The following is a 26,602-nucleotide window of genomic DNA, read 5'->3' as shown; positions in this document are numbered from 1 at the left end:
CCGAAACTCTCTCCTCTGACACCTGTAAGCTCCCTTTGCCCAGCCTGTGGGATTGTTTGTGCAGAGGGAGTTCTCACAAAGATGAAGCCTCTGAGTGTCACTCTAAATTCTCCCCTCAGTTCTGTGTTGATCTGGTATCTCAGCTTGCACTGTTAAAAATATTCCAGGGTTAAGTCAAGACTTCAAAGTGTTTGATAGAACTTAATTTTTTCATTGAAAACACACGATAGTGGAGGTGTGAGTGCCACTGTGATATTTTTTGAAAAATCCCTTTGCAAGGATTTTTCTCCTGAGAAGCCTCAGAAAAGAAATGTAAACAATTGATTTCAGCAATATCTGATTGCTTGGAATGTGGTTTGGAGGTTGCTTACCAACAGGAGCATCTTTGATTGTTTCCATGTGAATTGCTTTTAATTAATGACCAATCCCAGTCCAGCTTTGTTGGGACTCTGGTCAGTCACTGGTTTTTATTATCATTCTTGTCTAGCCTTCTGATGTCTCCTCTTTCTTTAGTATAGTTTTAGTATATAATTTTCTTTTCATATCATCATACAATTTATATCATATCATATCATATCATATCATATCATATCATCCTTCTGAGAACTTGAAGTCAATTCTCGTTTCTCACCTCATCCTGGGGACCCTCACAACACAACAATGTGAGCTTCTAATGCTTTTCTGTGGGCATTGTCATAAGATTGCCTCATTGCGATGCAAGTAAAACATCCCAACTGCTGGGTATACTGGCTTTGTTTTTACAACCCACAGTACATATTTAAGAAAGGTTTTTATTGTTGTTAAATGAAGCTGTCTGACAATATTCTTGTGGCTGAACAACAACCCAATTAATTTGGAGTTTATTACCTTTCCTACCCTTTTATTTCAGAGTGCAGTTCTCTTACAAGCTTTCCCCACTTGCTTTTCCAGGATAGCATTGATAGGTGAGATGAGTCAGTAAATCTCCTTAAATCTCCTTCAGTCTGAAATCTTCATGGGTGATTAACAACTCTGAGACTTGGTCTGATTGAATTTTACCTCAGTAGGGCACTGAAGGTCTCCTGGCCTGGAAGAACCAACACTGCCTTGCTGGGACCTCTATCTCCATGAAATAAAAACATATTTTATAAGCCTGGAGGTAGATTGCAGTGTTTGCACTGCACCTAGAAATTAGTTACAAGTTCTTTTCATGCCTGGTAAGGCTGCCTGGTTTTTTACTTTAGTTTCCTTAATGTTGTAAACTCAAGTGGAAAAGAAACTTGCCAGTGCCACTCAAGCCAACAGAAGAGATTCTGAAGATCCTTTGGAATGTAATATGGTGTTATCCTTCTGAAGTCACATTTCAAAGGAAAATCACTTTTAAAAGCTATCCATTTATGTGCAAAGCAATAATCTTCCTTTTTAGAAGCACGCAGAAATTCTAGTAAAGTGATCCTGGAAAAATACCTGACGTTCATATTTTGTTCCTTAAACTTTCCTTTGGGACTGCAGTATGCTCTCATGAACATGGAAAAAGGCAAGTGTCAAAGGATGCCAGCAGCAGTTAAAGCTTTGCAGCAGGAATGCATCTTGTGGTTGCATTAGAAGAGATTTTTGATCAAATCCAAAATTTTCTTTTTCCCCATTAGTTGAAATGCTGGTGCAGAGCCATCATCCTTGGAGCTGTGAGGAAATTTTATTTGTGCTCGAGGTCTTTTCCAAGTTATCAGAGCAGGATCAGTGATGAAGTGCTGAGCAGGATCTGGCTGTGCTGAAGTGAAGTGGGGTCACTGGGTCCCATGAGGGTTGTGTGCTCTTCAGAACAGAACTGGGGCTGTGAAGGAATGATGCAAATAAGAAAATGGAAAACTCCACTCGAAGTTTGCCTTAAATAAGGAGACACCACTGGGGGTTCATCAGAATTTCCTGGGAAAGAAAGTTACAGCTCAAGGTGCCTTGTTCAAGAGATATATGTTACGAAGTTTCATTTGTCAAATTGAGGAAATCAATTTATTTTCTTTAGGAAACTGTTTGATAAGTCTGAGGTGGGTTCCTAGTTAATGAATATTAAATGAATACTGGAAATAAAGCAGATGTTTTTAACAGCAGGCAGTTTTCTTTAATCCACGATAAATGTTGCAGTCTTAAATATTGCATTGTAGGGTAGAACACACTCAAACATGAAAAAAGCTGTGGTTGTCCAAGTGGATTTGCCAGTTGGGAGAAATGGACCATGAACAAACTGCTTTCCTTGACATTGCTTTCTGAGAACCTGTCTTGAACTTGTGGAAGATGTCAGCAGCTCTTCAGTGTCTAAGGCTGTAAACTGACCAAATGTTTTTTATCTGAGGACTTCCACAGAATTTCTTTCCTACATTTCCCTCAGAAATTTCCAATCTAATGTTCTGATGTGATTTTAATTTTTTTGGTATTATATGAATCACTTTGGTCAGGTTTACCTGTAGGTGAGTGTGTACATGTGCACATAGCTCTATAATAATGCTAAACCAGAATCTGCCCTTTTTCCAACTCTCCAGGGAAACCATCTGGAATCACCGAGTCAGGTTCCTTGAGGACAGAGTCCTGAGCTCCTGGACATCATTCACCATTTGGAATGCTGGCAAGCAAGGCAAGAAACTCTACAGAAGCTTGTCACCAGCTAATCAGAAAAAGGTGAGCTGGAAAGTGACATTTGTACAAACCCACTTCTTCATATGCCCCCGTGATGCTGCTAATCCAACCCAAAGTACTAGTTGATAATTTATATAAATTGGGGCAATTCTCAATATTCTGTGTGATGTATTTCTTCTTTTAAAATGCCATGATATTTTATTTAGAGCCTATGATGGGCAAAATGCACCGTGTTCCTGCTAAGCACAGTAGTAGGTGAGACACAGCTGTAGTAGGCAGGTACTCAGGGTGAGTAGAGCAGCTCTTTATTTATTTGGGTGCTGAACTGCCTTGTCCAGGGTCATCCACACCTGTGTAATATTTGCCCAGTTCCAAAGTGGATACAGGGCACGGCCCTGATCATTGTGAGTCCCTTTGGAAAGGGACTGATTGCCAAAAAGGATTTGATTGCCAAAAAAAAAGGGTTTGGTGTGGGCTGAAAGGGTGAGCAGAAACTGCTGGACATGGCTGTGCCATTCACAGTCAGCTGAAAATGCTGGGATTTGGCAGTGGCAGATCTTTCTCAGGATAGATTTGTCCAAGAGTCTAAATACCTTATTTTTATAGCATTTTCTTGTGTGCAATAACTTTGTGTTAGATAAAGGCTTTAGGGCTAATGTCAAATGGCTGTTTCTTATAATGAGCCACAGAACATTCATTTTATTGCTGCATGTGTTTTTCTTTTCTTAAGAATATGGATGGGAAGACAAAATGACAAATACATATAAAAACCTGATTAATGTTGTGGCCCTCAGACCACACACACATAAAAAAAATAGAAGACATTTGTATACACACAGTTAGAATTACTGAATAGGCATGGCAGTAAATGTACAAAGCAAAAACTGAACTGAATTTTCTGCTTGATATTCCAGTGTCAATCCAGTGCCAACCCTCAGTCATTGCCATCATGTGGCAGTGGGTGAGCTGGATGAAAAGATATTCAATTAATCAGTTGCTTTATTCAGAAAGGACAGACCTGTCCATTAAATACGGGTTTTTTTATTTATTGATTTATTATGACAGTTATATTCTGTATATTATTTCATTATTATATATAATAATCATAATGACAATGATCTTATATTTATATATATTAAAATCTAAAAAAGTATAAAGCCAACTAAAATTAAGTTTAGACAGAATATAGCTGTCTAAAGCTATATATATATATATAAGTTTAGGCTTCTGAGATTTCACCTATGCTTTGTTTGTCTGCATACTTTTATTGAGGTGCAGAATTTCACCAGATGTCCTGACTGACTCTGGCTGCACTGTGGAGTCTCTGCAGGGTTGTTTTCTCAATTGGCACCAAGTACCTGCAGAAAATTTGGGACACAAACTCCTAGGATAAAAAAAAAGACCTCAAAAAAACCCTCCTACATACATCTTGTATTATTTTGTAATTTTGAAACAAACCTGGACTGTACTAAATCCTCAGGAAGAGAATTAAATAATTTGAACTGTCAGGCTTAGGGTGTGTAAGAAAACATCTTTTTCAAGAAGAAAATAATGTTTCTAGTATTTTTAGAACCCGGTAAACAAAGCAATTGCATTTCTTCTGCTGACAGGGTCTTTGTGGGATGTTGAAAAGCCCAGCTCTGCCCTGTGCCAAAGAGAATTGTTTCTTAGAAAACAAAATTCAGGCAATTCCAGGAAGCAGCAGTCTGTCTATGTTCATACTCACTAACAAATTGTTACTTTAGTTTGTTTGGGAAACAGTGTGAATGTGAGCTGTGGTTATGTTAAAAGAGAAAAGGACACCTCAGCAATTCTTTTCCCTCAGCCATCTGTATACTGAATATTAAAGTGATGCTTTGTCTCCCAAGGAGTCAGGCAAAAATCCAAGGCTCAGGATTTTTGCTAAACAGCAACACACGAAAAAATTATTCCACTAGTAGGTTTTTTTATGAATTAATTACCATGATCTCAGTATTCTTAGGGAAATTCTGCTTCCTGGCTGTCCCCTTCTTGATTCACACTGCTGACTGGTTCAGTATTAGCATTTCTGCAAGAATGAAGTCAAACAGGCCTTTTTTTGTTTAAAACACATCCGTTGTGTCTATAATTTGCAGCTGAAGATGGAAACCAAATGTTTTTTGGGATGCTCCATGTGCCTCGAGGGTTTCTGAGCTGTCTTGTCTGCTCTTTTATTCTCCATCAGACTTCAGCTAAAAGGAGAACTTGAGCATTAACATTTCGTGTCATTTCCGATGGCTGAAAATAGAGTTCCAGTGGCTCATGGAAAAGCAGGGGAAAGGCCCAAATAAGCATCAGCTCATTAGTGGGCTGGAAACAGTGCTTGTACACAGCCAGGCCATGCCATTCCTCTGTGACAACAGAAAAAGTCTTTTGAAGGCGCTTTTCCCTGGCTCATCGACCATTCAAAATCATCCATTGGGTTCCCTCTGCCTTTTTCCAAGGGCAGCATCACCAAAACTTGTGTTGCAGCTCTGGTCCTTCAGCTCACCCGCACAGCCAAGAAATGTTCAAATTTTGCAGCATTTTAACCATTCTGAAAGTGTGTGAGTGGCACTGTCAGGGCCTGGAGTGGGGACATGGAAATCAAAGAAAAATAAATAAAGGGATAATAATGTTGCACCCACCTCTACAGTGGAATGGCAGTGTGAAAGCAAGTTAAAAGCCTCCAGAACAAGGAAGGAGATGAAATTTGAAAGTTTCACTTAAATCCAGGTTTAAAACATCCTAAAATGACATGGGGTAAATCAAGGCTTCATTTTGGGCTGTAGTGAACGCTTCTTGGCCAGGAAAACTCCCTGTTGTTTCCATGTGGGAGGAAGTGCTGTTTGCAAGCTCTGTTTTGCCAGCACAGAGCTGTGCACACCCAAAAGGTGCCTGGCACACTCAGATTTCCTCTGCAGGAATGAGTCTCTGGCAGTGAGGTCCCTATGAAGGCCGGTGTGTGTTGTACATAACAAGGGGAATGTTTCATATCCAGTGTTTAGCAGCTGATTTTGCATGTTGGATTCTGGTGTTAAAATTCTCCATTGATTTTGTTGTGGGTATGAGCAAAAAGGGGAAGCTGCTGCTGTTTTCAGTGGAATGGTGTCTAAATGGAATAATGAAATTCATTCTTGGGATTTAAGGATACCCTCAGCTTCTGTCCTGGCTGTAGTGCTAAAGAGGTGAAATAAAAGCAGCTCCTGGTACAGAAAGTCAGAAAATCACTCAGATTGTGGCTGGTGCTTGCCGGTTCCATGGCATGGCAGAAGCTGTTCATGCCCTTGTGTCTCTTGTCCTGTTTTTTCATTAGCTCTGTCTATGTGAACTTGCATTGTAATGCTTTCAGTTGCTTTGTTTTGACATGAGTGGCCAAAATTGATTTTGCTTTTGCAGAGATGTATATTAACATGCTCCTGAGGCTTTCTACAAGCTTCAATGAAAGAATTATAAATAGAAGAATTAACAGAAGTTTAAAACAGATGGGAGATTCCACGAGATGGGGAGGGAATGCAGCAGGGAAGATCTCAGTAGGATTTTGCAGGTTGTCTCTGGATTTTACTCAGTAGGATTTTGCAGGTTGTGTCTTTGGAGGTGACTCTGAGTACACCAGCTGATGTTAGGAGGAGGGAGAAGTCCCAGTGTGCAGGTGACCATTTATTGGAAGGGTTTTCCAGTTTTCTGTCAAGTTCCACTCAGTTATTCACTCTCCCATGTGGAACTTGCCTCTCATATCCTTCCAGACCTGAGAATGTGCTGATTTCAGGTTGTTGCTTTCTGTAAATGGCTGTTACAGACCACAGGTGAAAACAAAATCCTGTGAAGATCATTCACCATAAAAGGACATCATTAGGGTGATGAAACCTTTCCGTTTTTCCATGATGAAATCTGAGTGGAATGGGAAGTGTGAGCAAACGCTGTCTGCAGTACCCAACCAGTCACACAGGAAAAAACAATTAAATTGTTGTGCAATCCCAGCAGAGCTCCAGCAGGCAGGAGCTCCCAGCTGCACCCCAAGGCTCCCTTCTGTCACTGCTGCTCCTGCTGGGCCTGGAGGAGGATGTGCTGCCTTTAATCTCCTTTCCCCAGGGAGGTCTGATAGCCCCAGCCTGGCCCTGCTGAGCCCCTGTGTTTATGAGGAAGAGCAGCCAGAAAAGAGCTTTTATCTTCCTCAAACGTGTCATCCCCTAGCAGAGGTTGTTTCTGAGTTGGTATCTTATCTTTTGAGCAATGTAAACGTTCTATTTGGAGGGAGAAGGCAATTTCTCCTTTTCCCCTTACACCACTGTTAGTGGAAGTTGCAGTCCATATTTATAAAAATGACTTACAGTAGTTCCTTAGCTTGCCTGTAGCAGTGACCCAGCTCCTCCAGTTTTGAGCTGAGAGAATTAGCAGTGTTCTTTCCTTTGGAATTTTTGTAATTGTGCAGATTTTTATACATGTTTAAAACAAAAACATGTAATAATTCATATATTTTAGTAACGCTGAAGTGTGATCTGAGGACTCAGTGTGTCATACTGCCAAAGAGTAATTTTGCTAAAAGGAGAGGCTGGAAAAAAGCAAATTGAGACTCCCCTATAGCTTTATAATTCATGGTTTCTCACAGGGAGACAGGAGTTCATGTGTGCATAGATGTTCTTCATAAAAGCTACAAGAAAGAAGGCCATTAATGCAGGAAAATAAATAGGTGTCTCTGGGTTTATCCTGATAGTGTATAAAGTAAATAACTCCCACAAGCCTGATGCCCTGGCTTCTCCTTATAGGATAAACAACTGTGCCCAAGTCCTGTATTTAGACTCCAAACACAGCTTTGCTTTAATTGGAAAATAAATAGTGTGTGTCAGAAAAAGAGTTGCCTTACATTTTGGCCACCCACATGGTGTGCAGGCTGCAGAAAAATCACCCATTCAGGTCTGACCTGTTTTTTACTACTGTAAATACCAGGTCTAAGCTGCCTGAGCCCATTGGGAATTATACAGGGAAATACCTCAGTGATAACAAAAAGGGTTTGAGCTCTTTCCATCAAAAAGGGAAATTTGTCACAGACTCATCTGTGTTCTTTTTTTCACTGAGGGGTTTGTGTGGAGTGTTCTGGGGGCTGGAAAGGGCAGAGTTTTCTACAGCCAGAAATTGGAGAGATGGAGTGAGAGGGAGAGGTGGAATTAATGGCAATTTAGTGATACAAGGAGTGTCTTTGGAGAGAGACTGTTTGCAAGGGGATGTAGTGACAGGACAAGGAGAAATGGTTTTAAACTGACAGAGATTGAGATTAGATATTGGGAAGAAATTGATTCCTGCTGAGAAGTCCAGGCACCACTCAGGGGTTTCTGTTGACTGGGTTGTAACACACTGAGGGTGAACAGTGAGACTTTCCAGCACAGATCTTGCAGCTGAATTCTCAGTTAGTGACAGAGAAATGTAAATAGAACTTCACTTCACCTTGTGTCATAAGTTTTGGTGGTTTATTTTGGTTTTTTTTACCTATAAGAGCACAATCAGCTCCAAAAATAACTTCATTTATTGGACAGTAAATCAACATATTGTACTTTGTTCCTAGAACTCTCTTGGGTTGACATTGAAGGCATATCTTGCTAAATATTGTTTATTATGATCACAGCTTCCAGGACAGTAAAACACAAGTGGTAGAACTGAGATTTGCTGAATATTAGTGAATTTTAAAGCACAGAATGAAGAGAATACAGCTAGGGAATTCTTTTCTCCCTTCCCTTCCCTTCCCTTCCCTTCCCTTCCCTTCCCTTCCCTTCCCTTCCCACAGTGACTTGTACTGGTTCCCTTCATGTACACACACATTTATAAATCTCTGTGTGTGTACACATCCACACCATCTGATTTTGCAGCTACCCCAAAGCATTGCAGTGGGCATGGGAATGGGGCCGGGGATGCAAAGTGGATCAATCAGTGAAGGAGGTGCTTGTCCCTCTAACCCAGCTGCACCAGCCACAAACACCTTGTACAATCTCCAGCACCTTCCTGAATTCCCTCCTTCCCTTCTATTCCCATTCCAGTGCTGACACAGGGTTCATGTCCTTCATGCAATCCCAAAGCAAAGGGGTGTGCCCTTGATGTGATTCCTCACTCACTCAGCCCCAGAGTGCAAATTCCATATTTCCTTAATGTTCTGTTCTTCTTTTGGTGCCTGTTTTGTCTTCTCCAGGTCTCCCTGTGTCTCTCTAAGGGGTTCCAAGGACTGTCCCTGCCCAGTTTATCCCCTCAGTTCCCTCATTGCTTTGGACACTGGTGCTTTGCAGCCTTATTTGCAGTCCCTTGATAGTTTTGTTTGCATTCTCTTGCCATTGATGTTTAATGAAGGAAGTGATAGGGTATTAGAAAAACCCTCTGCACAAACAGAATGAGGTTACTTTAGGTAAAAGAAAACCATCTTAAATCACAGGAAGAAAATGTGTGAGAGAGATTTTAGACATGGAAAGCCAGCCAGCCTTTTCAACCTTCTCTAACTTAATAAATTAATAAACAGCTGTTTGGCTTTTCAGATTTTCTCAGCAGTAAGTGTTGTTAATCAATTTTTAATGCAGCAATTAAAAAGATATGAAAGCTGCTATCCAGCTTTCACCAGAATAATTGATTTCTGTATGACCTTAACTATCTCAACTGTTCTGCTTCAGCATAAGAGCTCCATGTAGATAATATGAATAGATCCAACGGAAGTCAGAAGAAAACATAGCCATGTTTATTTTAAAAAGTCTTCCAAAATGTTCCTGGCAACCTAGTGACTTTCAAAAATAAGGCCACTGTGTATTTTAGATGGCAGGCATTTATTCTGCCTGCATATTTATGAGGAATGCAAATAAAAACCCATCTGAAATATCTGGCACCTAGGGCTGCAAATAATGCTTTCATAACTCCAGTAAGAATAAGCAAAGTGAAGCAGTAATTATTTGTGTTTAAATATCAGATCTGCTGAGCTTTTCAGTTGAAATTCAAGTCCACAACCATAGGAATTCCCAGATTTGGTGTGCTGTGCCCTGGATTTGAGGCACCCAGAGCAGTGGTCCTGAGGTGTCTGGGGTACATCCCATGCTTGGGGGGACAGGAAGAGAGAGGCTCTTACTGCATCTCATCCTGGGCTTTAGTGGAAGTGCCAACATGAAGAAACTGATCTCTGGGATGAGTTTACTCCCTGAGGATGGGATTGGTGCTGTTCCCTTATGCAGTCAGTGTCTTAGATCAGAATGTGCTCATAGACACCTGCAGAATTTTCTCCACTCCTTGAGACAGACCCAGAAAGGATTTAATCAGGGTTTAAGCTCCAAAGGAGGCCCCAGGGTGCTTTGTCCTACTCCTGTGTCCATCCCCATGCCTCAGCTCTGCTCACAGATACATTACAGGTGAAATGGGGTTACTGAAACATTCTGCTGCTGTTTTCCAGGTAACTGCATTTTGTGATGTTGATGAAAAGAAAATAACAAAAGGATTCTACACCTATGAGGAGTCTAAAGTGAGTTATAGGCACTCTTGCATTCTTTATTGTGATCTAGAAGTGTCCTGAGGAATGTGATGAAGGAATTTGTCACTGATCTTGTAGTTGTGTAGCAGCTCATTTTGGTGGAGAGGCAGTGACAGAACATTGGAGGGCTGGGAATGGACATTGGAATGCAAACTGGAGCAAGGACTGTCAGCTTCACACTCAGTGAAGTCAGTTTAGAAAGGATCTGAAAGGATCCTGATGATGGGGCAAAACAGTCTTCACTGACAGGTGTGTCTTCTAAATGGGAGTGGAATTTGGTTTATGAAGGAACCCTCAAAATTGAAAATTTTCCAACTAATTATCTTGTGAATCAAATTACCCTGATGGGAGTGGGACTGAGGGAAGGAGGGACAGGAGGGCCCCTCCTCAGGTACAGCATGGAGGAACCATACAGTTCCATACTGGGAAAACACTGAGTGTTTGAGCTGCATGGAAGCAATTGAGATCAGCATTTCAGCCTGGAATTCTGAGAACTCACTGCCCAGCAGCTCAGTAATACTGTCAGTGTGACTGACACAGATCCTGGGCATTGGTCTTCCAAAAACAAACCCATTTTCTCAGATCAGCTGTAAAGATTGTACTGCAGCTGTTGTGAATCCTTACAAAATCCTGCAGCTTGGATCTGTGCTGAACCCAGTTGAGCTTTAGCCCTTTAACAGCTCCAGCAGGAGGGAGGGATCCTCCTCTGTCTCTGCCCTTGTGCCTGCTCTGATGCTGTCTGAGGGCACAGGAATGGATGCAGTTCACTAAAATGGCAAAAAATTAACCAAAAAAAGAGGAACAGTTTGTTATGGGACAAGCCATTGAAGCTGCACACATTGCCCATCAGGTCAAAGAGGGAATTGTTTGGGAAAGGGCTGGAAGTAGAATTTGGAGGTGAGGAGGAAGCAGTGGAGCAGTGAGAGCTGCTCCTCTTGGGAGCAGAAATTGAGATTTGGTGTAACTTCACACCACAGGCAGAGAATGAGCAAGCTCTCTTCAGCATCACAGCTCAACACATTTTCCCCCCTTTTTGAGTTTAGCAGCTCCTAAAACCAAGCTGGCAAGTAACCTGAGTGCTTCTGTACCCCTTCCTCCTGCAGGAGAGACCAAAACCAAAAATTCCTGTGTGTCACTTCAGGGATGCAACTCCACCCTTTGTGATCTGTGTGAAGCTGGTGAGTCCCACCCTTGGCTTCACCTGCAGGAGCACCATTTGCTCCTCAGGAAAATGAGTTTCTATTCACTGTAAGTGCCTTTTCCCAGAAGCTTTTGTTCTACTGAATGGCTTTTTTTTTATCACACTGATTGTGCAGGGTATTTTGGGATTTAAATCAGCAGTATTGGGTAAAATTAAGAATAAGGAAAGGGACAACTTAATTAAGAATAAGAAAAGGAACAGCTTCTGTGAAGGGGCTGGATCTGTTGTACTTCTTTCCCCAATACCAAATATACTCCAATGAGCACATGCACTCAGCCTCCTTTAGGCCAAGAATTTTGCAGGCCCATGTACGGCAAAGGCGTTGGTTTTAAATCAGACCTTAAAAAGCATTTAGTTTGGCCCTGCCAGTTCTGAAGAATTTTCTCTATCTGACTGTGGTAACTTATTTCAAGTAGTTCAATTGCCCTGATAATATAATTAGATGATAACCAGCAGTTCTTCTGCTGTTGTAACACAGATTTAAAATAGCAAATACATTGCAGTGGTAAAAAACAATAGAAACCCTTCTGACAGCGACTAAAACCTGCAGCTCCACACAACACTGACATTGTAATGCTGGGCTGATCTCTTCAGGGATGGATCAGCTGGATCTCCTCTCCTCTGGTACAGCCTGTTTTAACTTGGCACTCCCAGCCTCCTGATCAGCTCTGGGCTCAGAACTTGGGTTGTAAAGCCAGACTGGGAGTGCCTTGGGGCATTATCCTGTACTGCTGCTTGATAAACTCTTGGATCAGCAAAGAATATTACAACTAATTTAATTTTTCATACTGCATATAACAGTGGGTGGAAGTCCCCAGACAAAACATCTGTGCAACCTGTTCTGAAGCACATTTAATCTGTGAAGCCCTTACAATGAGACTATTATACAACATCTTGTCTGCAAACTCTGCTCTCTGACTGCAGTTGGGATTTCAGTCTATTTTTCCTCTCATGGCCACTGAGCATTTTCTGCTTGCTTATTCTTCACCAACCAAAGTTCATCACCATTTTCTGAAGAAGGAAGTGTGCTTTAAGGGGCTTTATTGGCTTTTATTTTGCTGTTCAAGGTAGGGGATTATTTTTCCTTTTGATACAGACAAAACCTGCATGTTCCTTTGCAGCGCTGAGAGGGTGATTTTGGAGATTAGATGTGTTTATTAAGTGGGCTGTTTACAAGAAGTGACTCTCTTGGCCATGTACTTGGAGCAGCATTGGCTCATTTATTTTTTCAGGCAGTTCCTCCCTTGTGAGCACTGGCATGGCTTTGGTACCAGAGCAAATCCCTCTGCAAGAAGCAGGCATCCTCTGATCTTTGCTCATTTTACAATGGCTTCACAGGCAGCTGGGGCTGGAATTCTGCTCTCTGTGTGTGAGTTTTTGCTGAAGAGAATCAAAGTGTGGCTTTAGCTGCTCAGGGCCACTTCACCCAAGGGTTTGTGCTCCCTGTTTGCTCTTGCTTGGAGGTAAAAGCAAAATGCTTGGAAATGCCGCTTTGTGCCCTGCCTTGGCTTGGATTCCAACGGCTGGAAATGAAAGGGATTTTTATTTTTCTGTCACAGCAATTAAAGTAGTTTGATTGTATAAAGTTTTCAGAAAATTTGTAGTTAAATCTCTTATTGTACAGCCCTGCCTGGCTTTTCCTGTGCTTTGTGAATGAAAGATTTGTCTTTAACTCTCCCACTTAATTTAGCATCTGGACTCTTATGTGTTTTTTTTAAACCCTCTACAAAGCAGGTTATTTTTTTCCCACTCCTTCAATTCCAGTTGGATTCCCTTTCTGTAACTTCCCATCTTAAACATTCACAGTTAAAACTTCACTCTTGCTGTTCTGGGCCAACCACACAAATGTTAATTTTTTGGGGGGATTTTTTTCTGGTGACATTCCTTAAGAGCAGTAATTCAGGATTGCAGGAAGTGCTCAGGAATGCTGAATTTGCCCTGTTTTCTTAATGACATCACTGAAGTTGCTCAAGGACCAAATGTAGCCAGTTCCTGTCCTGATAACTTGACTGGGGTTCAAAAGGAAACACCTTTAACTCTGCAGAGTACTTCATCTGCTTGATGAAGGGCTTGTTTTATCAGACAACCTAATCAGTGCTCAGAATCCACCCAAACCCCTTGTTTTGTCCATTTTCTGCCAATGTCAGAGTTGGCAAACACCAGAGCAGAGCTGGGCTGAGCAGCCTTTGTGTGCCCCAGAGCAGCACTGCAGAGGGAGGAGCTGTCTCATATCCCCCCAACACTGATTTGAACACTAGATTTTCAAAAGCCCCTGAATTTTTCAATAGAAACTTTCCTGGGCCTTTGGTTCTGCAAATGGAACTTTCTTTTCTGGCCTAAAGAATCAGTGACCCCAACCTGCTACAGCCTGAAATGAGTTTGAGCTCATTTTCTTCTTCTTCCCTCACAGGACATGACAGGTGGAGCCTTTGAAACAAACCTGGCCACGCTGAACCTGAAGGAAGGGAAGGATTATTATCACTTTAACTAAAGCAAGGTGAGGCAGTGCTGCTCTCTGTGTGTCTGGGTGCAGGAAAACCAAATTCTTCAGGGGTTTAGAACTTTTTAGTCATTTGGGATTTGTTAATTTAATCTTTGGGCTGAGTAACCCCTTTGTAAGGGAGGTCACAGTTACACCAGGGTAATGCTGTGTGCATTACTTTTTACTGTGCATATTAGTAGTTATTACTGGGGTTTTTTTACTGTGTGCATTACTACTTTTACTGTTGCATATCACTCAGTTTGCTGGTAAATTGTGATTAACAGTCAGTGAGCTCCACTAATTCCAACTCCCAGTCCAGCTTGCAGGAATCCTTAAGAAGTATTGAATAATCTCATTTATAGTTACTTTCTTCAAAACCAAACAGAGTGTGAGCCAGCCGGGTTGGAAGTGAACACCTGCAGTTTGCAGCATTTACTTCACAGAGAAGCTGGCTTGGTTTTAGCTTCTCTGCCTGTATTTTTCCTTCCTTTCACATTTGTAGAGGTGTCAATACACACACAGCCACTGTTCTACTGTTGGGATTTAATTACAGCCATAAAATAACAGTGTAATTACAATAGAATGTGGCCTCCCATCACATTGAGCTCACTAAAGATCAATTTCAGAGTGATTTCATTTTGTAGGGGGTAAGAAATGAGCTGGAGTCCTGGCAGTCAGGAATCTCCTAGCAGTCCTGGAGCTGCTTGAAGAACTGCCTCACCTTCTTCAAAACTGAGTTTACCACAAAAACAGTTTGTCTGAATTAGTTACATAAAGAGCTGTTAAGCTCTTTATTTGTTTAAAGCTGTTTATTTGCTTATTTGTTAAGAGAGGCTTTGACATCAGCTGAAGTGAAACCTGAATTTTTTTGGTTAACTATGGCATAGGAATAACAGACTTTTCCACAGGGACATTTGATGCTCAGGATGATTTCAGTATCACTGAGTGTTGCCATTCTCACCTCTGAAAAACCAATCTTGAAGAGATCAGTGCAGCAGGTCAGGTTTAATTCTTGCTGTGTGTACAAGCACAGGCTCCATTCAGGGAGGTACAAAACCCTGACACCAAACCAGACAGCTCAGAGCATGACAAGAACCTGCCAGACAGCAACATTAAAAACTGAAAACAAGGAATTTTTGTCTTCTTCCTGTGGCACATGGGTGCTTTCAGGCAGGCTCTGCCTCTCCTGCCCAGCAGGGCAGTGCTCAGGTGTCAGGATGGATCAGGATGTCACAGCTCAGCCTCTTCCCACCCTGGAACCACTGAGCAGCTCCAGGACAGCCCAGCAGCAGGACCTGCTCTCCTCATGCTGAACTCTGCAGGGAGAAAGGAAAGGGAAAGGGAAAGGGAAAGGGAAAGGAAAAGGAAAAGGAAAAGGAAAAGGAAAAGGAAAAGGAAAAGGAAAAGGAAAAAAGAAAAAGGAAAAGTCACTTGGAGCAGGCAGCCCCCCTGCTCCCCCCTACCCAACACCTTCACCTTGGAATTCCCAGTGAGGGGGGAATTTTGGGTTGCAGGTGGGAGATTTTGGGGAGTTTTACACTCAGAACAAAATCCCAACTCCCTGCTTTTCCTGGGAATTGGAGACCTTTATTTTTTCCACGAAACAAGGGGAAAGAAAACCCCAACCACCTGTTTTTCCTGGGAATTTGAGGGGAAACCCCCTGTTTTTAACAGGAATTGAGGAAACCCCCCCCCCCAAACTCCCCATTTTTCCTGGGAATTTGGGAGATCCCTCCCTCCAAACCCCCCCATTTTCCCTGGGCAGGATTTGGGATCCCAGATTTACCCCCAGACCCAAGACCATCTCAGATCCATCCTGGGGGGCTTTGGGCACAACACGGAGGAGGTAAAATCCCCCCCATCCCTCCCATTCTCAATTTTTCTGGAGGGAAATTTGGGATTTTGAGCCATTTTTGGGGGAGGAACTGCAGCTCTGTGTGGCATTGCTGTCCTGGCACTTCCCAGCCCTGTAATTAAGTAACCCAAACAGAAAAGAAAATATAAAGCTGCAATATTTAGTCCTTTTAACACCATGGTTTGAACTACCCTCCAGCAAATTTCATTTGTACAAAATTTAAAGGAGTAGAAAGTATTGATTTCAGCTGAAGCCAACTTCATTCTCCTTTTTATCCTGCCATATCTCCCTCGGAGATACTTGGATTTAGATGTATTTAGACATTTCTTATTATTTTAGATATTTTATTATTTTAGATATTTTTATTATTTATTATATTTTTATTATTTTACTATTTTAGATATTTTTAGATATTGTTATTTCTTAATATTTTAGATATTTCTTATTATTTTGTTTATCCTAGAGACAGCTCTCTCCTAAAGTATCAGTCTTCTCTAAGCTTCCAAAAATTAAGGATTAACACAAGGAGTTTTTTGAGATCAGACAGTTTATCTTGTAAGATCTCTCATTTTGAGCATAACCTTTCTATTACTTGATTAAAAAACTTTTAACAGCAACACTCAGGTCAGTTTTTTGTTCTAAAAACAACTTCTTGCTGGGCAGGAGGTTCAGACTCTTGTTTCCCAGAATTATAAAAATGTTAGCTGAGGTTTCTTAAAATTGTACTAGAAGCAGATGGTAAAAACTGGAAAATGAGTGAAGACACTGCCATGAGTCAGCAGGAGGTCTTTGAAGGGTATTCATAGTGTCTTAAGAATGAGTCTTTAAAGAAAGATAAATATTTATATCTACACAGCAACACATATTCCTTAAAACACTAAAAAACCTCTTCTAGAACCTCTACCAAAGCAGAAAGTTCTGGGTGGGCATGGTGGGCATGTCCAAACTATCTAAAAATATACATTACATACATATATATATATTTATGTGTATATATTTACACTTTATGGTTTTGTATGCTATCCATCCACAGAGCAATGCTGCAATGCTGTGGTCTGCACCACCTCATGCCATCATTTGCTGCTGAAATGGAGAAGTTGCTGTCGCTTCCCCTTCCCCAGGAAGGGCAGGGGAGCAGTGGCTGCACATCTGTGTCTGGAATGCGGCGCTGCCAGCCTGGAATGCTCCTGGAACGGGGCTGGGAGGGCCTCAGGCAGCAGCCCCAGCCATCCCACGTGTTCTGCAGCTGGCTGGGAACATCCTCAGGGACAGCTCCATGGAAAAAGCAGCCCCTGGAGCACATTCCCACCTCACCTTGGCCACCAGCTGGGGTCTGGGTACTTTCATGAGGTCGCAGAGGCAGTTTCGTCTCTCCCTCACCACGGGCAGCTCTGCTTCCCTGGGACAGCAAAGGTGATTTCCAGTTAATTCAGGAAAATCCATAAAACATCCATGAAACACCCTCAGTGATCCCTGTCCCCCCTGCACCACAACGGGTGTGTCCTTTCATGCACATTTCAAATGACAAGGGTTTTTTTGTTGTGTCACATTTGAAGGCTAATGGACCATTTTTGTACCACCCTAAGTCAGATAAACCACAAATACACACCAGATCTGCCACAGGTCTCATAAAATGGCTAATTTTAGCTAATATTAGCCACTGGCTAATAAAAGGTCCAAGACTAATTTTTTATAGAGTTTTATATTAAAAAAACCCACTTATTTGTACAACTTTTTTGATTAGAAGTTCATTTAATTTATTCTCTAAAGTGATTGGATTTGGAAAAGACTCTCCCATCCCCTCTAAAGAAAAAGCAAAAAAGGGTGAGTTATTTATAACTTCAACCTATTTTTTTTTCACACCTTGGACAATTTGTCTTATTTACCACTGGAAATTTCCCTGTGGCTAAACAAAGTGTATTATTTATGGAGTAATTTGTTTAAACTCTGCATGACACAATTGTACGATAAAGTCTCTGGAGTCCCAACAAGGAAAATATGTGCATCCCAGTAATTACCATACTCCTTCAAATTCTCATTTGGCTTCCTGCTGCTAATACTTGGGGTAATTCAGAATTTAGACTGATTATTTTAGCACTGGGAGAGCTTGAGGAAAACAAGCAGCTCACTGTGACACTCAGCAACAACTTCAAATCTCTTTTTCTGTAAATAGCTCAAATCTACCAAGATAAAACAATTAAGTTTTGAGTAAATGAGCCCTTTGTCTTTCATCTCAGAGCAGTGGCCACAGTGCAGCAGGGCACTCAGGGCTTGCTCCAAGCCAGAGTAAGCCAGGCACACTCTAAAAATGACAGGGTGAAAACAGAATATTCATTTCTCTAGAGTGTTTTTCTGGGGAAGTGTTTTGCTTTGATTTAGGAATGAGTTGTTTATGAGCAGAGCTGAACTCCACAGCTTTTCCTGTAGCACTGTGAGTGGAACCATCCCTGGTGACAGCACTCAGCTCATCCTGCAGTGTCAGGAACAAATCCCTTATGCAATTCCTGAGCCAGCCTGCCCTTAAATGCAGGTTTGCTCATGGAGCTCTTGAGTCACACCCAACACAATCCTAAACTTCCACCTGCATTAAACAAGGAACTGTAACCACAGCAGAACTGCTGGCAACCACTCCTTCCAACCTGAGACTCCTGTTCCAGTTTTGTACTGGAAAATTCAGAAAAAGAGCAGCAGCCACCCCTGCTAATGATAAACTCAGATAAACTTTTCACAAATATAAAGTTCTTTAAGCTCAAGCACGGAAATAAACTGGAAACTACATAAAAGTCAAACAATGTAACTGCAATCTGCAGCTCTGTCACCCATCCTTAAGGTGTATTTGTTCTTTGAGCTTGTCTGGGATAAATTTATTTCTATGAAATATCAATAAAGACAAAAAGCCATTTAATATAATGACTAAATAAATTATATATTTTTCTATATTTGTCTGTTCTCTGTTACTGCTGTTTGCGCCAGGTCTGTGACAAGGAAAAATGTTTAACAAGGCAGCAAAACTAATAAACTAATTATTATCTTAAAATTCTGTATTTTCTCAAACCTGCCCAGCTAATAATGCTCAATGCTAGAATTTGCAGAAAGGAGAAAATCCAGCGCCAAAAATGCTGATTCCCTGCTCCTGTCACTGCAAAGGGGCTCATGGAATGATTCTCTTGTTCTAAAAGTCACTGGATCATGCTCATGAAGAACAGGACCCTCTTCCCCTGCCCCTGGAAGGAGGTAAGTAAAAAAAAAAAGAATTACATTCTATGAAGTGGTTGTTTAATTCATGCCATCCTATCCTGGGAAACATCTAAACTGCTCCAATTCCAAATCTTTGCTTGAATACAAGGCTTGTAGCATGTTGAGTAATTACATTTCATGGGAGATTTGAGCTGTTCTGCTAATTCTGTTGTTTTCCAGCTTGCAGAGATCCTTCCTTTCCCCAAATCCTGCCAGTGCTCGTAAATGCCAAGAAACTGTCTGTGCACTTGAAGTTTGACTGTTTGCACAGCCCAGTCTCTGCTTCGTGGAAAACTTCCAAGATTTCCTCCCTTTTTATGTTGTTAGAAAAATATGGCTATTTTACTTTATCTAATGGTGATTTTATACATCCCCTTCCAGCGGGCCAGGATCCTGGAGAGCTCTTTAGAGCAGAGGAATGTCATGGAAGCAAAAAGAGCTGAACCTGAGCTATCACAGCTTTCACAGGCACTCAATTTTGGTCACTCCAGGGCACAGGGGCTGTTTGGGGACAGCACTGCACTCACCAGTTGGTGTCACTGAGGATGGCCATGGCCTGCTCCATGATGGCCGGGTCCACCACGTCGCTGTAGGTCAGCAGCATCTCGTACACCTGGCTGGCCGTGGTCTTCCTGATCTGCAGAGGCAGCAGAGAGCCAGGCCAGAGCCACAGGGATGCTGAGGGCAGGGGACACACAGGGACCAGCCAGGGACCCACAGGAACCAGCCAGGCCAGATCCACAGGGACCATCCAGGCCAGAGCCACAGGGGCTGCTGAGGGCAGGGGACACACAGGGACCAGGCAGGGACCAGCCAGGCCAGAGCCACAGGGATGCTGAGGGCAGGGGACACACAGGGACCAGCCAGGGACCCATAGGGACCATCCAGGCCAGAGCCACAGGGGCCGCTGAGGGCAAGGGAGCCACAGGAACCAGCCAGGCCAGCTCCTCGGACCAGCCAGGCCAGGGGATCATCCAGGCCAGCTCCTTGGATCACCCAGGCTGGGATCACCCAGGCCAGCTCCTGCACAGGACCATCCCCAGGAGTCACACCCTGTCCATCCCTGGTGTCCAAAGCAGCCTCATGGCTGTGCCCATTCCCTGGGCAGTGCCCCATTGTGGAAACCCCCCTGAGGATCCCCCTGATCCCCTAAAAAGTTCTGTGCCAGAATTAAGAAATGAACAGGACTTTTGGTTTTTTCAGTCTTCTTCTCTTACCAACAGTTCAGCACGCTGTCTGCATCTCAGTGTACAAGGACAAGCCACCAAAAATCACATTTGAATTATTTTTCATTCGTCAATTTTTCAATGTGCAAAGTCTTCAGTACTTACTATAGGGAAGGGATGACAAAGGAGGAGAAACAGCTGGAAGAAAACTTTCTCTCTCATGTCTCCTTGAAATTGAATCAGGCCACAAAATCTAGAAAATATCAGAAAAAAACCAGATCTGGTGTTATAACTGCACAAGTAAGTTTTGAGGACTAGGATGAAGATGGACATTGGGAAAAAGGCAGGGAGGGGAAAAAGAAAAAGCAAATGATTCCCTGTTTTTTTTTCTTTCTCTACAAAGAAAAAGCAAATGATTCCCTTTAAGCATCTTAAGGACTATAAAAATTTTAAACCTTGTTCAACTTTGTCACATCATATGTTTCACTTCAACCATCCAGAACTATGAGACTCCCACAACCTTCAATCACATGTATCTGTGTGTATTTCCCATTTAAATTCCACACGAACCAGACCTCAGTGTTCCATCTGGTAAGTGAAATACTCCTCATTTCTGGGAGAAAAGATTGATTTCATTAACTCACACTCCTATGCTGGAGCGAAGCTTCCGGATGTCTTTGGACCTTTTGATCTCTTCTTTACAGAGGGTGAACAACTTCACTGGGAAGGGATGGCTGAGAATGGGAAAGAAAGAAAGAAAAAAAGATGAGCAGAAGGTTTCAGCAGAATTGCAAAGACATTTCATGATTGTCAGGATGCCAAAATAACATTCCAGGGCAAGGCAAGACACACTGCAGGGTGGTTTGTGCTTCTCCCCAGCACCTCAAGCGTTTGGCCATCACATTCCTGAGCCTTATTATTATTTAATAATTTAACCATTAATTATTTACATTGCTATTATCTGTGTGCTGAGGAGTGAACTTTTAGCCAAACAGCTTCAGTCCATGCAGGATAACTGCCTTGCCATGGCTTGTGTTTAAGCAGTGTGGAATGATCAGAAATGTCAGGAATTACATTATCCTATGGCCAAATAACAGTTACTCAGTCTGTGTATCATCGTGGTCATTCCCTAAGGTCTCCAACCAAACTTTACATAAAAAGGGATGAATGTTGTTCATAACTACTCCATTTTACAGCCCAAATCATCATGGTCATTCCCTAAGGTCTGCAACCAAATTTACACAAAAGGAGATGAATGTTGTTCTTAGCTACCCCACCATTTCACAGCACAAATTCCTTCAGTGATTCCAGACAACGTAATTAAACACAGGGCTCACAGTTCTATTACATGGACAGGCCATGAAGCCATCTTTAAATATATTTAGCAAATTCTTTTCTTTTTCCACACAGTCTGGGAAACGTGATTCTCACAGCTCTTTCCCAGACACTCGTACAAACACAAGTGCTGTTAGTTATTCCAAGGATCTATTTAAGAGAAGGAAAGAGGGACTAATGCTTTTATTTCAGTTCAAATTATTTAATCTCTTACTTGCCACACTCAAGGCTGAAGTGCCATAGATGCAAAAGAAACTATTGCATATTTGTCTAGTGAGCACAATAACTTTGAGGCTGTGTATTTTGGAAACCTCACTGAATTGTGTATGGAAAGCAGAAAGCACAAATAGTAACATTCATTTTCTGCTACTGCAATTCAGAGCTGTGGATAAAAACTATTGAAGAAAGCTGGGTACTGTCATCTGTTGAAGGGCAGAACATTTAAAATAAGATGTTTATAGCAGTGCCAAGATGTTTTGTTAAGGTAACGTGGCTTGTTCTGTAGGGTCTTCCAGACAAGAGTTAGTGGTTTTTAATGACTTTTTAAAAATTTGTAACAGTGACCTGTTTTAAAAAACTGAACAACAAACCATGGTAAACTGAAGTGAAGAATTCTATACATGACAGAACAACAGACATCTGCATGAATGAGTTTGTGTGTGTACAGGCATGGATTTGTCTGGGTTGGTGAGGGAAGAGCTCTCTGAATGTTGAGGTGTATTTTGTCTTACCTTGGTGGAATTTCTCCTCCTCCCTCCCCAGTTACACAAATTCCCTGGGCACAGAGCTAATTGCAATCCCTGCAGTGCATGCCTGCCTCAGCACAGACCAGGCCAGTCAGTGAATTAGGTGAGATTTAAACTGGTTGAACAGCAGGGACATCACTGAGAAGGGGAGCAACAAAGAGACCAATTGGAACAAGAGCATCTGGAACAAATTTAAAACATGAGCCCTCATGAGCAGCATTTTGTGTTTAAAACAGATGCACTTTCCTTTCTGTTGGTTGCCAATTCTACATTTGCAATAACCAAACTTAACCTGTGTGTGATCTCAAATGACTCAAATAGCTTGGCCTCTGTAAAGGAAATTGAGAAAATTCCTTCTCCTGTGTGGGCACTGTGCCAGCAGGAACAGCATCAGCCCTGGGGAAGGAAAGTTCTCTGTGCATTCTGTGAACTGGGGACATGTGGCACTGCCAGAGGTCTCAGCAGTGCCACTGCCAGGGTGCAGCTGCCACCAGCCCCTGCCTGCTCCCTGCTGCAGAGCTGTTCATGCAAGAGCAGGAAAACTGCTCAAAAACCAATCCAGGGGAGCATGCACACATGGAAATTATCAGCTGGAGATCAATGGGGACACAGACTTCCTTAAAGCACTGCAAGATCACCAGAAAAAACCAGCATACATGGGTGCTGCTGTTAGTGTGTAAAGTACGTAGATGTAGGAGAGAGAAATGTCATTTATTACCCCAGAGAGCACAAGATCCTGAGCTGCCATTCCAAGGCTGTTCTGTTTTCATGGCCCTGAGTATCATTCCCATCTTACCACACTTCTGAGGAGCCAGCAGCCCCCAGGGCAGCCCCAGCAGCACTGGGGATCCCTCACCCACTGAGCAGCAGGACCCTGCACCACAGTGAGCAGTGACAGTGACACTCCAATGCCAGCTCTGCCAGTGGCCTCAGGTCTCTCTCCTCTGTCCCCCCTGCCCTCAAGGGTCCCCCCACCATCCAGGTACCTCTGTGCTTTCAAAGCAGCCTCTGGAGAGCTCCAGCAGCCCAGAGGGCATTTCTGAGAGCTCTGCTCCAAGCTGCCTCCAGCAGTCCCCAACCCACAAACTCCCTGCACTGCCACCAGGCCAGCTCCACAAACTGCCCAGGGATGGAATCAGGAGGGTTTGGGCTGTGTGAGCACAGAGCTGAGGGCTCTGCTGCCCTGCTTGGTGGGAGCAGCAGTCAGTCAGTGATGCTGCAGCATCCTCAACTCTTCAGCCCAGCACCCACCTGCCTGCTGCCAGGAGAAACCTTCCTCCTGTTCCCTCCCTATTTCCCTCCCTATTCCCTTCCATATTCCTTTCCTATTTCCCTCCCTATTTCTTTCTATTCCCCTCCCTATTCCCTTCCTATTCCCCTCCCTATTCCCTTCTTATTTCCCACCCTATTCCCTCCCAATTTCCCTCCTATTCCCTCCCTATTTCCCTCCCCATTCCTTTCTATTTCCCTTCCTATTTCCCTTCCTATTCCCTTATTTCCCTTCCTATTCCCTCCTTATTCCCCTCCTTATTCCCCTCCCCATTTCCCTCTCTTCCCCTCCTATTTTGGCACTGGTGGGACTGAGGAAAGCCCTCAAGCCCATGGGAGAAGGGCACTTTTCACCCACAGCATCTCTCCAGTGCCATAAACCATTCCTGGCTGCAGGAGGGACAAGCAGGTTGATGTCACCTCAGGACAGGTAGGAAATAACAACTGAAATATTCCTGACAGCAGTTCTTATCCCTGAGCCAAGAACAACAGAGGAGCCAGTTCTGAAAGCCCTTTGATGACCCTGGGGATGAAGCTGATTCATTTCCAGCCCCACAGGACAGATATTCACCCCACACTCCCCATCCCTGCTGTTCCACACAAGGTAAATCCACCTCCCTTGAGCACAAACATCCAAACCAGGAGAGAGGAGAGGAACACCAGGGCTCACTTGTCCTTCTGCACAGAGATCACACACCAACCACACAGACACTGAGATTCAGCTGCAGAACTACACCAGAAATGTTGAGCTTTATATTCCAAACTGTACAAGCTGCAGGATGTGTAAAGGCAGGAAAATGCCTGGTGGGTTCCACCTGTGCAAGGCAGGAGTGACACCCTGTGGCAACTGGTTTTAACTGGAGCATTCACAAGGGTCAAACTGATCCTGCTCCTATTCCTGGTTAAATGAAGCACTGTTGGATATTTCCCATTCTGGACTGTGGATGTTTTATTGGAAAATAAATGTGTGGGAGAGCACAGTTTCCATTTCAAACCTCAAAATGCCTTTGCAAACACTTTTTTACAATGCAGCAGTTGCCTATTTGGTGGCTGGTTTAGGTATAATCCTGACAGACATCCTACATGCCAACTCCCTTGTTAAAACTCCATTCAGCCCAACTTGGTAAAAAAATAATGAGGGAAGGAAATGAAATGGGAGCTGAACATCCCAAGGAAAAATACATGAGATACATGCTTGTATCTCAACTTGCATTTCAGGCGCACTGGACCTAAAACCACCTGACACTGCAGGCACTTGTGGCCTTTCCATGCCCCCAAACAGAGTCCCTATTTTCCCACCCACCCTGTGATGTTCTTACACATTTTTATGGAGGCTGCTCTGGAAAGGGAGCAAATGGTTCCATTCCAGAGAGCAGACCCAAAGTCAGGCTTTTCTGTTCAAAAAGGAGCAAGTGGCATCCAACAGCAGGGGCAGGCAGGCCTTGGAGCAGTGGATTCATCCCTAACTACACCCAAAGGACCTAGCAGGGTAACAAAATGCATGAAAGGGAATTTTGAGCTCCCCCACCATGTGTTGATGCACACACAGAGCATGGCAGAGCCCTGTAAAGTAGCACAGTAACTCACCCATGGCCAGCTCTGCACCAGGAGACACCCCCATTCCCAAAATCTGACACGTGCAGGAATTAAACTCTCCATCTTTTACCTGCCTGCCACCTCCCCCTGCTCTGCCCTTCCTGGCTCTGCATGGTCACAAGTTCTGCACCCCAGGCCAGCATTTCACTCCCTTGACATCAGCATGATCCACTTGGCTGCTTCATTATTCATTCTCTTTTTTTGGTTTCATCATCAAACTGGAGGCAAATACATCTGGATCAGCTTCAAAATCTTTCTCCCCATAATAGCCCTGGATTTTATTCCAGGCTTTTACACAAAGCATCACAATGGCACCACAGGGCTGAGTGTGAGTCACTCACACAGCAAAGGAATTGCTGCTACCACTGGGTTTCTGTTCAGTGACCTGGGAGACAAGACTTTGACTGGAATTTCCACCCATAATCTGTGTGGAAGCCCCAGATCAGTGGCACAATTATCAAACTGAACAATATTCACTCCATCTGTCTTTGACTCACTTTAAATTCTCATTCAAACAGGGACTGCCAAGTGCAATTTCAGAAATATTATCTAAAACCACACTTCAAGACAAGAGTGAGCTTAATCAAAACTTTCAGAATGATGAAGGCTCTTCAGATTTATCTGCTGTGAGCAGTTCTTGAATCAACAAGTTCCCAATGCAGTATCTGCGCTTGCAGGATCTACATTGCACAATTCTGTAAATACCTGCAGATGTGCCAAGATGCTGCCTGGGAGAGCTTGTGGAATAGATTTTAATATTACCAAAATTCAAATAATTCTTTTCTGAAACATCTGCAAAACCCCATGATTTCACACTGGAATATCTCACTCACATTTATCTGTTCCTAAACTGAACACTTTCCACAGGACTGAGCTCAGAGTGGAAGAGCTGGGACATGACTTTTTTATTATTATTAGAATTTTAATTAACATCTTTGGAGATATTCACATGAAGCAAAGCAGTGGGACTGGCGGAGCCATGGGCACAGAGGGTTCTGCAGCACCACAGGACAGTGCCAGTGCTCAGGGCTCCCAGTACAGCAAGGAATGTGCTCCAACCAGCAGGGATTTAAGAAGCTGGAAAATGAAGAATGGATCTGACACTGGTCCAAGAATCCCAGGTGAAACATGCAAATTTAATTTGATTAATGTCCTGGCTGTCAAACAGGGAACAAGTAACAAAATTCTACACAGACAAGAGACTTAAGGATTTTATCAGGACCCTTTCAAGGCTGTTTGTTCCACTTGAGGAAAGTTAAAGCATTGCAATATAGACTCACACTGGAGCCCTGTGCACCCCCAGGGCAAGACTGAGGAGCTCTGATGCACAGTGGGGAATAAACCAAAGAAACTTCCAGCAACTTACTTCTCCTGCTCAGTGAACATATCAAAGCAGCCATTTGCCAGCATCTGGTCCAGCATTGTCAGCAGAGGCACAGACACCCTGAGGAAAGAAAATGATTCAACAAGGTAAACACACTGCTTGGCATACAGATATATACTATTTTGAATCAGAGGCAAAGGAGGAAACTTCCTACATACCTACACACAGGAAATTAGAACTCAGATTTACACAGAGGAGGGTTGCTCAGTACCTTGTGTGTGTTGGCTGAATGGGG

At 42.9% G+C, this 26,602-nt stretch overlaps 2 protein-coding genes across 2 annotated transcripts in view; one reads left to right on the top strand and one right to left on the bottom strand.

Moving 5' to 3' along the window:
• Nucleotides 1-13,818, top strand: part of B3GNTL1 (UDP-GlcNAc:betaGal beta-1,3-N-acetylglucosaminyltransferase like 1) — a 102,907-nt gene extending 89,089 nt beyond the window's left edge. Inside the window, exons 9-12 of the mRNA XM_054278927.1 lie at nt 2,517-2,652; nt 10,019-10,087; nt 11,200-11,274; nt 13,708-13,818. Coding sequence (XP_054134902.1) covers nt 2,517-2,652; nt 10,019-10,087; nt 11,200-11,274; nt 13,708-13,788 — 361 coding nt within the window. The 3' untranslated portion in view covers nt 13,789-13,818. The remainder of the gene's footprint in view (nt 1-2,516; nt 2,653-10,018; nt 10,088-11,199; nt 11,275-13,707) is intronic.
• Nucleotides 13,819-14,177: 359 nt separating this feature from the next.
• The window catches only part of TBCD (tubulin folding cofactor D), a 120,988-nt gene continuing 108,563 nt past the window's right edge, over nt 14,178-26,602 (bottom strand). The window contains exons 35-40 of the mRNA XM_054278608.1: nt 26,350-26,427; nt 20,682-20,771; nt 20,203-20,290; nt 19,399-19,508; nt 16,949-17,033; nt 14,178-15,095 (exon numbers count right to left, since the gene is read on the bottom strand). Coding sequence (XP_054134583.1) covers nt 15,084-15,095; nt 16,949-17,033; nt 19,399-19,508; nt 20,203-20,290; nt 20,682-20,771; nt 26,350-26,427 — 463 coding nt within the window. The 3' untranslated portion in view covers nt 14,178-15,083. The remainder of the gene's footprint in view (nt 15,096-16,948; nt 17,034-19,398; nt 19,509-20,202; nt 20,291-20,681; nt 20,772-26,349; nt 26,428-26,602) is intronic.

Source organism: Melozone crissalis, unplaced genomic scaffold, assembly GCF_028551555.1.
Source record: "Melozone crissalis strain CALT ecotype California unplaced genomic scaffold, PUWL_Pcris_2 ptg000026l_1, whole genome shotgun sequence".
Classification (NCBI taxonomy): domain Eukaryota; kingdom Metazoa; phylum Chordata; class Aves; order Passeriformes; family Passerellidae; genus Melozone; species Melozone crissalis.
The sequence above is the reverse complement of the archived record's forward strand: the minus strand, read 5'-3'. Positions and strand labels throughout refer to the sequence as shown.